Source organism: Schistocerca cancellata, chromosome 7 (genome assembly GCF_023864275.1).
Source record: "Schistocerca cancellata isolate TAMUIC-IGC-003103 chromosome 7, iqSchCanc2.1, whole genome shotgun sequence".
NCBI classification, from domain to species: Eukaryota; Metazoa; Arthropoda; class Insecta; order Orthoptera; family Acrididae; genus Schistocerca; species Schistocerca cancellata.
The window spans coordinates 34,928,904-34,946,601 of NC_064632.1; the positions used below are offsets into that span (position 1 = coordinate 34,928,904).

Here is a 17,698-nt window from a genome sequence, read left to right on the forward strand (position 1 = left end):
CGAATTACAAAAAAATGGTTCAAATGGCTCTGAGCACTATGGGACGTAACTGCTACGGTCATCAGTCCCCTAGAACTTAGAACTACTTAAACCTAACTAACCTAAGGACACCACACAACACCCACCCATCACGAGGCAGAGAAAATCCCTGACCCCGCCGGGAATCGAACCCGGGAACCCGGGCGTGGGAAGCGAGAACGCTACCGCACGACCACGAGATGCGGGCAAATCGAATTACAACAATGACCTGTAAAAGCAGTGGAAACATGGATGTGAACGCTCACAGAGAGAACTTGATTTTTAAACAACTTCCTGATTTCCGATTCAGTTCTTTTAAACACCATTTAGTTAAAAAACCCAAACATAGATTTAAGATGAAAAACAAAAGATCGAATTTTTGAGACTGATTCACAGGCAAGTTACCTTAATACGCAAACGGAATAGGAAGAAAAATAGATAACATTTGTACGGTGTGCCCTCCTCCATGCACCCTACAGATACTTAAGGAATATTTACGTAGATATGGATCATGTGGGTTATTAAACGACATTTCTTACTGGATTGAGTAGGGAGGACGTAGCATGTTATACTGGACGAAGAAGGTCCCAGAGTAAGTGTGCTACGGCTCTCCTTGTTCATGTTGAGCGTTAATGACCCGCTGGTAGACAATATTAATAATGACTTCCAACTTTCTGCAAATGATGTGTTTGTTTGCAATGAAGTACTATCTGAAAAAGTTACTCACACGTCCACGCTTGTCTCCATAAGATATCGAAGTGACGCCAAGATCGTCAGGTGACTTTGAATGAAGAGAAATGTTGACTTTTGCACTTCTCAAGCCGAAGAAACTTAGCAAAGTGTCAGTGAGTCACTGCTGGAATCACTCAACTCCTACCTGAGTGGGGATATGAAATAGAATGATCACGTTGGTTCAGTCGTAGGTAAAGACAGAGGCGTAATACTTTATTTGGCTGTGGCGATGAACAAGCGGTCGTAGCGTCCGAAGAAAGCGAAGGAGAAAAAAATACGAGGGAATTAAAACGGAAAGCAAAAGTAGAAAATCTAGTAAAATCAATTAGGCAAGTGAAGTCTTTCAGCAGGTTAATATAATCAAAGATTATTCTAGTAGTCGTTTACCTCCTTTACCCGGATCAAAGGCCAATCTGTGTTAGATCTCGAGCAACAGTTAATTGAATCAATAAAACTAAAGGGACTAGAGGTCAGAAAATTACGTTGGCAAGGCTGTGTCGGAACATATATCATGAATGATATACTGTATACATTGGTGTGCAAAAAGCGCGTCAAGTTACAATTTAATTGTAGTTCATTACAATGAAATGAACACCCTTAGCTGCTTACAGTCCCGACCGGGACTCGAACCCGGGATCTCCTGCTTACATGGCAGACGCCCTATCCATCTGAGCCACCGAAGACACAGAGGATAGCGCGACTGCAGGGATTTATCTCTGTCACGCCTCCCGCGAAACCCATATTCTCAACGTATTGTCCCGCGCTACATTCGTAGCGCCCCCGCCCATCATACTCATTACTGGCGGCGCGTTGCCGATTCCCGTAAGAGTTCGGGCACTGTTTGTATAGTATATATATAGTATATATAGTATATATATAGTTAAGTCTCACCGGCCACTTGACCGTCTTCTTCTTCTGTGCGAATGCACAAACAGTGCCCGAAAGAAATAACCCCATGTATTTACACTTAAAGCACTTAAAGGGTCTGACAAAAATAATTCATACGAGTAAGCAACATAATGAACAAAGCTTAGCAATAGGCTTTAAAATCACAATTGAGTCCTACAGCTTTATAGTTGAGACCTGTCATGAACGGCGTTGTCAGAAAAAAAAAAAGCCACTGAAGAGGTATTTCGACGAGATATGCGAGGAGGGTAGACTGAGTAACCCTATAACAAGATTTAAAATTACCCATTATTTACCCAACGACTGACAACAGTTAACACTGAAAAGTGAAATCGAAGGAGTAGTTGCCACTTATTTTATGAATAAATACAAATATAAAATACCGATTCTCATTGATTTTACATTGATCAGTATTTGTAGGTCATGCTGCAGAAGTAGGAATTCATGGAAAGTTAATTGTAACAGTCACAGTGCACTTGGCTCCATCTGGTTATTTTCAGCTATTTATTAAACAAACTTGGCACATGATTAAAATTTTTGACATCTAAGCAGAACGTTCTTACATTAAGTGAGAATATAATTTACATTTTTAGGGTATGTCTATGCTCGTGTTATTTTTAAGTATCTTGCAATTTCGTATAATCTCTCTCTCCCCAATAAAATTTACAAGAAGAGTTGTGGAAACCAGCAGCACTTCAATCGATAAAATTTTTATAGACACATCGAGATGGCTGACAATGTTTAAATACTTGCTCTTAAACCTCAAGACTAATAAATGGAAAATGAATCGAGGACTTCAGCGTCTACTTTGCGAAATACAGACTGAAAAGACGCAGGCTACAGAAGACACTTGGTGTCAAAAAAATGGTTCAAATGGCTCTGAGCGCTATGGGACTTAACTGCTAAGGTCATCAGTCCCCTAGAACTTAGAACTACTTAAACCTAACTAACCTAAGGACATCACACACATCCATGCCCGAGGCAGGATTCGAACCTGCTACCGTAGCGGCCGCGCGGTTCCAGACTGTAGCGCCTTTAACCGCTTGGCCACCACGGCCGGCACTTGGTGTCAATGAAAAAGATTTTATACTCTATGTTATAGACATAGGCTGCCTACTTTAGAACTGTTGTCTTAAAAAATTACGCTGTGTGAGCAGATATGTGCCCAAACCCCAGGCTACAAAAGGAACTAGAATGTCGTGCAGAGTAGGTATAAGAAGACATCAAGGAGTGCAGGGTTAAATCATATGATAAATTTAATTGTAAAATTCTAAACAACATCCTAAAAGAATTAATATGTGTTCTCAAAGATTCTCCCCGCCCAGAACCCCCACTTTCGCGCGGTAGTCCCGTTGGATTCAGTGATTATTATCAAAAATTAACGCTATTTCACAGTATTTCGATTTCGCCATGCACTGTGCTGTGATGAATTTGAAAGTTCTCTGTGCTTTCCTTACTCGCATAAATTACGATAATAATTTGTTTGAGACGTGCTTTTCTCATTTTCTGTTCTTATTTATTATATTCAATCCTTTTCGATTCAGTTCGTGGCTTAGTATTTAACCGCGTGAACAGTAATTGTGATTTTATCCTATGCTACATTCATTTGTTTACTAATATGACCAGTTGCTTTCAACGTTTGCCTCTATGTAGCGTCTGTGCATTAGGTTTGACGTCATTGCTCAAAGATAACGGGTTGTACCGGGCACTAGAATTGACCCCGAACTGCATTAGCGCAAATTTAATTATACACCAGCATAAACAACAATTTCAAATCACATTTCATTCATTAACTTCTTGAGACTCCTATGACTTAAAAGGCGAATTAATTTTGTTGCGATAAGTACAGCTTATTACATTACCTCTGAAAGCGTCCAAAATTCTTATATAAAAATATTATTTCTTATGATTTGCGTGTGAAAAACGTGTCTCTCAAGACACCGTTGTCATACACTCGATTTGTTAAATGTTACCACCCCCTCCTGATGCAGAAGCGCGTTTTGGACGGAGACGTCGTGGGAGAATATATTGTTCCTCTGTGTAGCGTTCCGATTTTCCTGTTCGTAAATGTGAGAAAAATCACATTATCCTGGATGTAACTGACGTGTCGAAAATCCTCACATTCATTACAAAATCTACAGGGATTCAGATGCCCCTACCGTTGTCGTTTATTGCAAGCCGCAGTGCCATAGCTGACCTTCATAAACCACGCCTGAGATTTTCATATTCTCTCTACGTGCAAAATATTAGTTCTACAGAAAAAAACGAGGACTTTTTGGTAGGAAATTTAATGTAGTTAAATTTTGTACTGGGATACGTTCTAGCAGGAGGCCACGGTTTTCGAGTTATTCAAGAAAAACGTGACTTTGAGACGCACCTCCACCCCACGCTCACCCCTCACTAATCATGATTCCTAGTATGTTGTTAGTCGCACTCCCTTTTACCACAGTACAAAAATTTCCGGCTACATAAACTGTTCACCATATTCTACCTTTCTTGGTATCTACTGATTGGGCTACTGCGCCACCAGCGTAGTCGGCTTGTTGGTCGGCATTATTAATTTAAACAAGCCAGTGGGGGTAATGAATGAGAAACGACATATGTAAGCGTTACGCTAAAACTTAATTACACTGACAATTCGATCCAATCTTAATTCTTACAAGCACAGTAGTTTCATAGTGAGAAGGCCTGACAAATACAACGATGTAATTCTTTGTTTTATGTTGTTAAAATTAGCAAAATTGCCAGGTAAAATTTACACAAACGTCGATGTGACGATCAGTAAGTACTCGACTATGCCGGTGGCGTAATAAGGGCGGGCAACGAAGATAAATAAAGGCCAAATGTGGGAAATAAATCGTGCAGTCGTAAATACACTCCAGGAAATTGAAATAAGAACACCGTGAATTCATTGTCCCAGGAAGGGGAAACTTTATTGACACATTCCTGGGGTCAGATACATCACATGATCACACTGACAGAACCACAGGCACATAGACACAGGCAACAGAGCATGCACAATGTCGGCACTAGTACAGTGTATATCCACCTTTCGCAGCAATGCAGGCTGCTATTCTCCCATGGAGACGATCGTAGAGATGCTGGATGTAGTCCTGTGGAACGGCTTGCCATGCCATTTCCACCTGGCGCCTCAGTTGGACCAGCGTTCGTGCTGGACGTGCAGACCGCGTGAGACGACGCTTCATCCAGTCCCAAACATGCTCAATGGGGGACAGATCCGGAGATCTTGCTGGCCAGGGTAGTTGACTTACACCTTCTAGAGCACGTTGGGTGGCACGGGATACATGCGGACGTGCATTGTCCTGCTGGAACAGCAAGTTCCCTTGCCGGCCTAGGAATGGTAGAACGATGGGTTCACTGACGGTTTGGATGTACCGTGCACTATTCAGTGTCCCCTCGACGATCACCAGTGGTGTACGGCCAGTGTAGGAGATCGCTCCCCACACCATGATGCCGGGTGTTGGCCCTGTGTGCCTCGGTCGTATGCAGTCCTGATTGTGGCGCTCACCTGCACGGCGCCAAACACGCATACGACCATCATTGGCACCAAGGCAGAAGCGACTCTCATCGCTGAAGACGACACGTCTCCATTCGTCCCTCCTTTCACGCCTGTCGCGACACCACTGGAGGCGGGCTGCACGATGTTGGGGCGTGAGCGGAAGACAGCCTAACGGTGTGCGGGACCGTAGCCCAGCTTCATGGAGACGGTTGCGAATGGTCCTCGCCGATACCCCAGGAGCAACAGTGTCCCTAATTTGCTGGGAAGTGGCGGTGCGGTCCCCTACGGCACTGCGTAGGATCCTACGGTCTTGGCGTGCATCCGTGCGTCGCTGCGGTCCGGTCCCAGGTCGACGGGCACGTGCACCTTCCGCCGACCACTGGCGACAACATCGATGTACTGTGGAGACCTCACGCCCCACGTGTTGAGCAATTCGGCGGTACGTCCACCCGGCCTCCCGCATGCCCACTATACGCCCTCGCTCAAAGTCCGTCAACTGCACATACGGTTCACGTCCACGCTGTCGCGGGATGCTACCAGTGTTAAAGACTGCGATGGAGCTCCGTATGCCACGGCAAACTGGCTGACACTGACGGCGGCGGTGCACAAATGCTGCGCAGCTAGCGCCATTCGACGGCCAACACCGCGGTTCCTGGTGTGTCCGCTGTGCCGTGCGTGTGATCATTGCTTGTACAGCCCTCTCGCAGTGTCCAGAGCAAGTATGGTGGGTCTGACACACCGGTATCAATGTGTTCTTTTTTCCATTTCCAGGAGTGTAGGTGTACAGTGGTAGGAGGGAGTACCATGAACAACGAACTGGAAATCCTAACCGGTGAGGCCTGAGTCCAGAAGTGGGGCTGCGTTTGAAGGTCACTTTTGTACGCTTTTAGCCGGCCACAGTGGCCGAGCGGTTCTAGGCGCTTTAGTCTGGCACCGCGCGACCGCTACGGTGTGCTCAGGCATGGATGTGTGTGATGTCCTTACGTTAGTTAGGTTTAAGTAGTTCTAAGTTCTAGGGGACTGATGACCTCCGATGTTGAGTCCCATAGTGCTCAGAGTCATTTGAACAATTTTGTACGCTTTTCTTGAATACCTCGAAAACTGCAGCCTCTAACGGAAATGTGTCCCAGTATAAAATTTAACTGCATTGAATTTCCCACAAGAAGGTTCTCCTCATTTTTTCTATAGGCCTAATAGTTCACACGTAGCGAGCGAGAGAATATAAAAATCACGCTTGTCTTATGGAGGCCAGCTCTAACATTGCGAGTTGCATAAAACGACAGTCGTAGGGGCAGCTGATTCACCCCTATACATGCCTGTGAGAATTTATGTTGAGCGTCCGCAGAAAGCTGTCATCAATTTGATTCTGGTGGTTTTCGTGCCATTTATGGGCAGAACTCAGGTGATAGTTAACGGCTTATCTTCTGACTGCTATCGTTCCTCCATGCTCTTCTTGCTGTTCGCAGTTTTACGAATCTTTTGGTGACCAAGGAATATTCATGTTGTTTTCCAGTCTTCTCGTCTCGAACTGATGCGAAGCAATGACGTGGACTGCTGCAGGGACCCCACTATTCCTGAGAAGTGTGTCATGTCGCGATCTGTTGTTTACTCTCGAGAGGACATAGGGAAAACAACAACCACAAAATGAAGAAAAATATCTAGCTACACTATGTGGTCAAAAGTATCTGGACACCTGGCTGAAAATGACTTACAAGTTCGTGGCTCCCTCTATCGGTAATGCTGGAATTGGCCCACCCTTAGCTTTGATGACAGCTTCCACTCTCGCAGGCATACGTTCAATCAGGTGTTGGAAGGTTTCTTGGGGAATGGCAGCCCGTTCCTTCGGTGAGGCCTGGCACGAAGTCGGCGTTCCAAAACATCCCAGAGGTGGTCTATGGAATTCAGGTCAGGACTCTGTGCAGGCCAGTCCATTACAGGGATGTTATTGTCGTGTAACCACTCCGCCAGTGGCTGTGCATTATGAATAGGTGCTCGATCGTGTTGAAAGATGCAATCGCCATCCCCGAATTGCTCTTCAACAGTGAGAAGCAAGAAAGGGCTTAAAATATCAATGTAGGCCTGTGCTGTGATAGTGCCACGCAAAACAACAAGGGGTGCAAACTTACTTAATGAAAAACACGACCACACCATAACACCACCACCACCTCCGAATTTTACTGTTGGCACTACACACTCTGGCAGAAGACGTTCTCCGGGCATTCGACATACCCACGCCCTGCCATCGGATCGCCACATTGTGTACCACGATTCATCTCTCCACACAACGTTTTTCCACTGTTCAATCGACCAGTGTTTACGCTCCTTACACCAAGCGAGGCATCGTTTGACATTTACCGGCGTGATGTGTGGCTTATGAGCAGCCGCTCGACTATGATATCCAAGTTTTCTCACCTCCTGCGTAACTGTCATAGTACTTGCAGTGGATCCTGATGCAGTTTGGAATTCCTGTGTGATGGTCTGGATAGATGTCTGCCTATTACACATTACGACCGTCTCCAACTGTCGGCGGTCTCTGTCCGTCAACAGACGAGGTCGGCCTGTACACTTTTGTGCTGTACGTGTCCCTTCACGTTTCCGCTTCACTATCACATTGGAAACAGTGGACCTAGGAATGCTTACGAGTGTGGAAATCTCGCGCACAGACGTATGACAAAAGCGACACCCAGTCACCAGGCAACGTTCGAAGTCCGTGAGTTACGCAAAGTGCCCCATTCTGCTCTCTCATGATGTCTAATGACTACTGAGGTCGCTGATACGAAGTACCTGGTAGTAGGTGGCAGCACAATGCACCTAATATGAGAAACGTATGTTTTTGGGGGTGTCCAGATACTTTTGATCACATAGTGTATGATAGCAGGGCATAACTAGGCAGTGCCAACCGAAGCATTTCCCCAACACCTGAGAGGACAAGAGGATAACAGTACACGAAGGAAAAAAGAATAAAGAAAAATTGTAAACGGAAAGGAGAAGTAGAAAAATTAGTAGAATCATTCGGTCGGTTGAAGTCTTTTGCTTTATTAATACAATCATAGGTGACTCTGGAACAACAAGGGGCTGTCAGAAAGTTTCAGTTTGAGGGGATTTCTGCAGCGTATACAGGGTGTTACAGAAATGTACGGCCAAACTTTCAGGAAACATTCCTCACACACAAAGAAAGAAAATATGTTATGTGGACATGTGTCCGGAAACGCTTACTTTCCATGTTAGAGCTCATTTTATTACTTCTATTCAAATCACATTAATCATGAAATGGAAACACGCAGCAACTGAACGTACCAGCGTGACTTCAAACACTTTGTTACAGGAAATGTTCAAAATGTCCTCCGTTAGCGAGGATACATGCATCCACCCTCCGTCGCATGGAATCCCTGATGCGCGGATGCAGGCCTGGAGAATGGCGTATTGTATCACAGCCGTCCACAATACGAGCACGAAGAGTCTCTACATTTGGTACCGGGGTTGCGTAGACAAGAGCTTTCAAATGCCCCCATAAATGAAAGTCAAGAGGGTTGAGGTCAGGAGAGCGTGGAGGCCATGGAATTGGTCCGCCTCTACCAATCCATCGGTCACCGAATCTGTTGTTGAGAAGCGTACGAACACTTCTACTGAAATGTGCAGGAGCTCCATCGTGCATGAACCACATGTTGTGTCGTACTTGTAAGGGCACATGTTCTAGCAGCACAGGTAGAGTATCCCGTATGAAATCATGATAACGTGCTCCATTGAGTGTAGGTGGAAGAACAAACTAAAATGAGCTCTAACATGGAAATTAAGCGTTTCCGGGCACATAACATATTTTCTTTATTTGTGTGTGAGGAATGTTTCCTGAAAGTTTGGCCGTACCTTTTTGTAACACCCTGTATACAACATGGCAGGTATACCAGTACCCACATGTAGACAAGGGATCAGCGAGGCATTCGTGTCTATCCGACGTGCATTCAGTAAATGCAGAAACGTAAAATATGGCGACGTTATTACGGAATCCTTCCAATCACGATCAACGTGCTGTTATTCTTTTCTTGGTTGCCGAAGGACAAACATCGGTAGACGCCCGTCAGAGAACGAAGAATGTGTATGGGGTAGCAAGTCTGTGGCGATCCAACACAACACGTCGGTTGATCTCCTTTTCAAAGTCCAGAAAAGCAAGGGCTCAAGGGACGGACGTTACACCCGTGACTGGAACCACGTCACGATATTCGACTATAGGGATAAGAATGGTACGACCAAGTACGCAGCTTTGATGTTTCGCAACAATCGCCTGGGAGGTCAGCCGCGTCGCAGAAGGCACGCCAACACACTAGACACTAGAGAACCTGTCCTGTACTCGTGGCCTCTCCCCACCTCTCCCCATGCGATTATACCTTCGGTCTCTTAAAAAAGGCTTGAATTTCTATTGGATGAGGATGTGCACGAGGCAGGTACGGACTTCTCCATGCAGCAGGGCACGGTGTTTTACCGAACGGTCCCTTCAACCTGGTGAGTTGGTGGGATGATTGCCTCAAGGCTCACTACGATTTTCCCCGATTGGGATACAGATTCTGGACCGTACGGCCTTCAAATGGAAATTTTTAGATCGTCACTTATACTTCAAAGGCGAAGATATTATTCTTCTTCTCATTTCGATCCAGTATCTCTTTAGTAGTTACCTGATCTACCCTTCAACATTCCTCTGTGTGTGCTTATTTGACTGGTGTCTGCTCTGTCGGATATGTCCAACAGAACAGACGTCACTCATGATGTGGCTGATGCACATATTTATATGAAACAGAGGATGGGGAGGGAAAGGATGGGTGGCAAGCTCATGGTTTCCAGCTGCGCAGGACATTCTGGGAATGCAGTGGCGAAAGTTAAAAATTTGGGCTGTACCAGAACTCGAACCATTCTCTAGAATGGTTGCCTTAACCAACTCGGCCTTATTCTCAACTTTTCATACTCTGCAACGCAGCATTCCTCGTCCTTTAACACCCTTCTGACAGAACATACATTTCCGTAAGAACGCGACAGCTCCTTGACGTTTATTTCAGTGTGGACGTACTTAACATCGTCCGAACTCTTGCGGTAAGTAGTAAGACTAGGGGGTTAATGGACGAGGGACGCAGCATTGCAGCGTTCGGTAAGTTGAGAAGTTGGGTCGGATGGAAAGCAAGACTGCATGGTTGAGGCACTTCAGGTAACCGTTCTGAAGAAGTGGAGCAACCGGGTTCGAGTCCCAGTCTGGCACAAATTTTCAATTTCCGCGAATGCATTACCACAATGCCCTGTGCGGCTGGAAGCCACCCACTTATCCTTTCCCCATCCTCTAATTCACATGAATTCTTTTGTATCACCATTCATCAGAAGTTCTTAATGCCTTCTTGTTTGTGCTCCTTATCGCCCACGTTTCACCGGTCTACAAGGCTACACTCTAAACCAACTCTAACAATAACCTTGTTTAATTGAATTTTTAACTGATGTTAAAAATTTCTTTTGTTCAAAAATATCTTCCCTACTGTCAGCCTGCATTTTATTTCCTCGTTAGATCGGCCGTCGACGATCAATTTACTGTCCAAATCATCTGCTATTTTAATTGTCTCACTGCTCAATTTAATTATCTCAGCATCTGCTGCTTTAATTCATTACCCTTCTGTCGGTATTCATCTCATAACCTCATTTCAATACACTATCCATTCTGTTCAATTGACCTTCCAAATCCTTTGCTGTCTCTGAAAGATTTACAATGTCACTGGCAAACTCAAAAGTTTTTATTTCCTTTCCAAATTTCTCATTGTTTACCCTTACTGGTTGCACAACGTACAGACTGCATTCACTCATAATTTCATAGTGCTCATCGGCACGCCATTTTGACGGTCTATGATTCTACGTAACGGATGAAACAAATATCTATCTATCAAATTTCTAGCTAGCATTGGTTATGAAGTCCTTTCAGCTGTTGGATGTTGCAAATAACGACCCCCAACCTATCGTGCACCGTGATATCCCTGTTAAGTCTCTTTGATCTTTCCACATTCCATTATTGGTACTTAATGTGACCTTGAATTTGTGGTAGCTAAATGTCAGAAACCTATTTCCTTGCACTGGCTGCAAAGTACATTAAATTGTACTCTCAAACCAGTCTGTAAACGACACCTTACGAGTAACGGCAGAATTTTTCTGTCAACACTTTCCTGCTCAACAAAGGACAAGTTATGTAGGTAACACGGCAATTAAATATACAGAGTGGTCCATTGATCGTGTCCGGGCCAAATATCTGACGAAATAAGCGCCAAACGAAAAAACTACAAAGGACGAAACTTGTCTAGCTTGAAGGGGGAAACCAGACGGCGCTATGGTTGGCCCGCTAGATTGCGCTGCCATAGGTCAAACGGATATCAACTGCGTTTTTTCTTAAAAGGAACCCCCATTTTTATTACATGTTCGTGTAGTACGTAAAGAAATATGAATGTTTTAGTTGGACCACTTTTTTCGCTTTGTGATAGATGGCGCTGTAATAGTCATAAACATATGGCTCACAATTTTAGGCGAACAGTTGGTAACGGGTAGGTTTTTCAAATTAAAATACAGAACGTAGGTACGTTTGAACATCTTATTACGGTTGTTCCAATGTGATACATGTACCTTTGTGAACTTATCATTTCTGAGAACGCATGCTGTTACAGCGTGATTACCTGTAAATACCACATTAATGAAATAAATGCTCAAAATGATGGCCGTCAACCTCAATGCATTTGGCAATACGTGTAACGACATTCCTCTCAACACCGAGTACTTCGCCTTCCGTAATGTTCGCACATGCATTGACAATGCGCTGACGCATGTTGTCAGGCGTTGTTGGTGGATCACGATAGCAAATATCCTTCAACTTTCCCCACAGAAAGAAATCCGGGGACGTCACATCCGGTGAACGTGCGGGCCACGGCATGGTGCTTCGACGACCAATCCACCTGTCATGAAATATGCTATTCAATACCGCTTCAACCGCACGCGAGCTATGTGCCGGACGTCCATCATGTTGGAAGTACATCGCCATTCTGTCATGCAGTGAAACATCTTGTAGTATCATCGGTAGAACATTACGGAGAAAATCAGCATACATTGCATCATTTAGATTGCCATCGATAAAATGGGGGCCAATTATCCTTCCTTCCATAGTGCCGCACCATACATTAACCCGCCAAGGTCGCTGATGTTCCACTTGTCGCGGCTATCGTGGATTTTCCGTTTACCCAATAGTGCATATTATGCCGGTTTATGGTACAGCTGTTGGCGAATAACGCTTCGTCACTAAATAGAACGGGTGCAAAAAATCTGTCATCGTCCCGTAATTTGTCTCGTGCCCAGTGGCAGAACTGTACACGACGTTCAAAGTCGTCGCCATGCAATTCCTGGTGCATAGAAATATGGTACGGTTGCAATCGATGTTGATGTAGCATTCTCAACACCGTCGTTTTTGAGATTCCCGATTCTCGCGCAATTTGTCTGCTACTGATGTGCGGATTAGCCGCGACAGAAGCTAAAATCACCTACTTGGGCATCATCATTTGTTGCAGGTCGTGGTTGACGTTTCACATGTGGTTGAACACCTCCTGTTTCCTTAAATAACATAACTATCCAGCGAACGGGCCGGGCACTTGGATGTTGTCGTCCAGGATACCGAGCAGCATACATAGCACACGCCTGTTGGGCATTTTGATCACAATAGCCGTACTTCAACACGATATCGACCCTTTCCGCAATTGGTAAAAGGTCCATTTTAACATGGGTAATGTATCACGAAGCAAATACCGTCCGCGCTAGCGGAATGCTACGTGATACCACGTACTTAAACGTTTGTGACTATTACAGCGTCATCTACCACAAAACGAAAAAAGTGGTCCAACTAAAACATTCATATTTCTTTACGTACTATACGAATATGTAATAAAAAATGGAGGTTACTATTTTAAAAAACGCAGTTGATATCCGTTTAACCTATGGCAGCCCCATCTAGCAGGCCAACCATAGCGCCATCTGTTTTCCCCCTTCAAGCTAGACGAGTTTCGTTCTTTGTTCTTTCTTGATATTTGGCCCAGTCACTATCAATGGACCACCCTGTAGATATTACGGAATCCCTGCATGGCTAAATGTCAAAAATACAATACAAGAGGAACAAAACATGAGCAAGCTATAAAAAGGACTTATTGCTTGTTTTGAGTGTTTAAGCCTGCAGCCTCTCCGAATTTGTTATTTCCCTGATTCATTTTATGATTTGCTGAAAAGAAAACTCAAGGGAAATTTAATCACCCTGACTACTATAATCTGCAGTACAGTAACATGCATATCAAGCTTTATTACGTGACGGCTGTAAACAAGCTGCAATTTTGTTTCAGGTTTGACGACATCACACCAACAACAGAAACACTGTCTCACATTGTCCCTTTGAGGGACTACCGTCTGGTGAGGCACATGGGTCGTCTGGTTCATGAATTAAGAGGGTAAGTGTTGAAACTCACGTTTTATTGGGAACAAAACGTTGAAAAACACATTTAATCCTCTTCCGAGTGAGGAAAGTACGCCACAAAGCGGATCGAACTTCAACCAAGCAGCACTTACAGTCTCTAAGCAGCAGGTCACTTATACGTTCTCAACAACGGATGGCCACGCATTTCATGCCGACGCAGTATTGCCTTCTCTGAACCGCCACACCATCACCTATTAACACATGTAAACAGCTCAAAAAAACTTGGCTTCTTTTTAAAGGTTCTTTCTCAATATTCTTTTGATCACAGCCATCTATACAATGACGCTAAAAGTAACCTATCTGATCAAAAGGGTCCGGATACATTAGTACGGGGTGTGCCCACGCATCGTCTTTATGAGACGGATTCATCTTGGCTGGGGACACTTCCAATAAGGTTTCGAATGTCTGTGGAGGAATAGCCCATTCTTCCTCAAGAGGAGCTAGTCACATTGGATGCTGGGGACTGGAGCAAAGTCGTCGTTCTAACTCATCCAAAGATGTTCTGGTGGGTTCTAGGTTGGGACTTCTTGCAGGTCAGTCCATTTCAGGGATGTTATTTTCCACAAACAATCATCTCGTAGGTGCTGCTTTATTATGATTTATGAGAGTGTGCATCGTCACAATACAACCAAACGTTATCTCTGGACTGCTCCTGTACCGTACGCAGTACACAATGCCATAAAAACTGTTCATATCTTTCCGTACTTAGGGTTTATGTAAGCGAAATAAGGGGACCAACTCCTAACACGAAAAAACAGCCCCATACCGCGATACCACCCCGTCAGTACATCACTGCTGGCACTACATATGATGGCAGGTAACGATGTCCAAGCTTTTGCCAAACCCATACCATTCCATCGGACTGACACAGGGTACAGCTCCAGATCACTCGTTTCCGTTCGTCCGCAGTCCAATGACGCCAATCTTTACATCACATCAAGTGTTGCTTAGCACTGACTACAAAAATGTGTAGCGTATGAGGAATTACTCGACCATTGTAACCCATTCTTCTTAACTCTCTACCCATAGTCATTGTGCCAACTGGACTGCTGGTAGCATTTTGGAATGCACGTGTGATTCCTTCTGCTAAGTTCATGCGATTTTTTACACCTGTCAAATGGTTCAAATGGCTCTGAGCACTATGGGACTCAACTGCTATGGTCATAAGTCCCCTAGAACTTAGAACTACTTAAACCTAACTAACCTAAGGACAGCACACAACACCCAGCCATCACGAGGCAGAGAAAATCCCTGACCCCGCCGGGAATCGAACCCGGGAACCCGGGCGTGGGAAGCGAGAACGCTACCGCACGACCACGAGATGCGGGCTTTTACACCTGTCCTCTGCAGTGTTCGATAGTCCGTGTCCGCCAGTATATGAGGTCTACCCGGTCTCGATTTAACTGTGGTTATTCCTTCGCGTTTCCACTTCACAGTCACACCATCGACAGTCGTCTTAGGCAGCTATGGAAGAGTTGAAATGTCTCTGATGCGTGTGGTACTCAGGTGACATCTAGTGAACAGTCCACATTCGAAGTCACTGACACCCGTTTTGCTGCTATTGCTTCTCTGCTGATAACACAATACTGCCCGCCTCCCAAAATATCTAGTGGTTGATTCCGCATTAGATATTGGTCTCCAGGTACTTCTGATCAGGTTGTATAAATGTGCAGTCTCAGCGCAGTTCAGTAGAGCATGCTGTGAATAGACAGGGCATTTGAATACACTATTCACTCTCTCGACGTGTCTGGAATAGTCATTTAAAGTTCAGACTATGTATAAATTACAGCGAGAAGGTTCACATTGCAGGAAGTTGCGTGCTGAATAGGACTACAACATATCAACATCATTCGATCATGCGTGAATTACAAAATGTTTATTTTCTGCTTTATGGCGCTCGCTCGCAGTTAAAGCCGGTATTACACGGTGCACCTAAACCATAGACCTACATAAACCTATGCACCAGCGCCCCAAGCGAGCATGTGTCTAACTACAGGCTGGTTCACGCCTGGCTCACATGCGCAGTAGATATTGACAACGCGCGAAAAGCAAACTGTCTGATCTCTTGTAAATTCGTTCGTCCTACCGCGCGAAACTCAAGGGGAACCGAGTGACATATTGGAACGTCATCCCTTCAAATTATTTATGCCACTCAAGGTTCCTGTTTCACAAGAAATTGTTTTCTATCATTATTTATTAAGTAATTGTTACTCTCTCATGTAGGTTACTGCTGTTGTGAATTACAGACTCAACAGTTAGTTTTATATTACGAAACTTGGTTACACAGGTATACAGGGTGAAGCGAAATTCGCGCACTCGGGCTTCGCAGCGCGACTCCTCACACGCCAGCGATAAAAAAAAATGGCTCTCACAACATTTCGTCGGGCGAGTACATTCGGCAGAAAAAGGACGTTAAAGAGTGGCAATCTGGCAGCACTGTAACCATATGTACGGTAACTACCTCCGTCAGCACGTATCAGTTGTGACCTGTACTTGGTACAGTGCTCAGCGATTTTGGTTAGCATGTGGGAGGTCGAGGGTTCGATCCTAGGTTGGGGAGCATCTTTTTATTTTCTGATTTCATTCTGACATTTCATACTGTAATATACACCGTTTCTTAGGTCACGTGTATCCTAAATTTACATTTTGTATCGCTGAGCATAACAAATATGTGGTTTGACAAATAAGAAATAGACAGTTGAAACACATGGCCTCTCATAGGACAGAATAGCTACAAAAACAATATCAGTTTCGAGATGCTAAAGTTGGTAGCACAGTACAATAACACAACATCTTCTTGTCATTTATACTACTTTTAATATGAGCGTTAATATGTCGCTCATTAGCAACCAGTGACATTAATAATGTCCATATTAATGACTGCTTCACAACAGAATACATTGTCCTCAGAACAACAGTAGCTCAAAGCGACCACCCTGCACGTCCAAACATTGCGCAAAACGTCGGATCATACAGCTCTGGACCCTTCGCAGTGAAACTGCATCCAGAGTAACAAGAACTGCATGATCACGTGCTACCAATTCTTCCACATTCGTCGGCAGAGTGCAGTACACGTGCTCCTTCAGGTGCCCTCACAGGAAGAAATCCAGGCGATTTAGATCAGCTGAACGCGGTGGCCATCCATCTGGACTTCCATGCCCGAGCCATTTCCCTGGAAATGTTCCAAATACTGTTGCATATTAATTCCAGAGTGTTGAGGTGCACCACCATGTTGGAACAATATCCTCTGCCAAACATGTATTGGAACATCTTTCTGAGCATCAAGCAGATAGTTTGAGAGGAATGCATGATACCTTTGTGCAGTCAGCCAGCCAGCTAATTGTGAAATGTTCGGTTTCGAATTACACTGCTTCCCTAAAGACAATGGACATGTTTCCACAATCCCATTGATAGAATAATAATAATAATAATAATAAAACCCATGGAGACCCGGGAAAAGAATAGGCCTCCAGTATGTTCTGCCAGTCGTAAAAGGCGACGAAAAGAACAAACCACTAATAGGGCTAACCCCCCTTTTAGTGTGGTTAGTTGGTTCAGGACAGAACTAATGAAGCCTCGGACAAGCGCTGTCATGGTGGGGGACGACGCTTGAACCCTACGCCCGTCCACAATGGTGACGACACTGCTAGCCACACGAAAATGATTTAAATCCAAATAGAGGTGTTTTGCAGGATATGCTTCCTGCAACAACTCTAGAAGGAAAACAAAGACAGAGGATGAGATGGTCAGATGAAGTTAACTGACGCCTCATGTTCTGTTATTGCCAAGCAACAAACTTAGGAACCAACACAACTGGATACAGATCACAAGTATACACAACATTTATTACCAGATACCCAGAATTAAAATTTTTAACAGAACAACGACTAGCTGATCAGATCCGTGTAATAATAAAAAATAACAGGATACCCCAGTCAGAATTAGAAAACATCAAACAACAAGTACAACAAATACTGGAACAAAATAATGTGCAATCAGAAGAA

General features: G+C 44.4%; 1 protein-coding gene and 1 non-coding gene across 2 annotated transcripts in view; one reads left to right on the forward strand and one right to left on the reverse strand.

Annotated features, from left to right (window-relative positions):
* LOC126092250 (uncharacterized) overlaps nt 1-17,698 on the forward strand; it is a 700,330-nt gene that overhangs the window by 662,033 nt on the left and 20,599 nt on the right. The window contains exon 10 of the mRNA XM_049907760.1: nt 13,564-13,668. Within this exon, the coding sequence (XP_049763717.1) occupies nt 13,564-13,668 (105 nt within the window). The remainder of the gene's footprint in view (nt 1-13,563; nt 13,669-17,698) is intronic.
* On the reverse strand, nt 1,360-1,434 carry Trnat-ugu (transfer RNA threonine (anticodon UGU)). Its single transcript has one exon. It is a non-coding gene; the product is annotated as a tRNA-Thr (tRNA).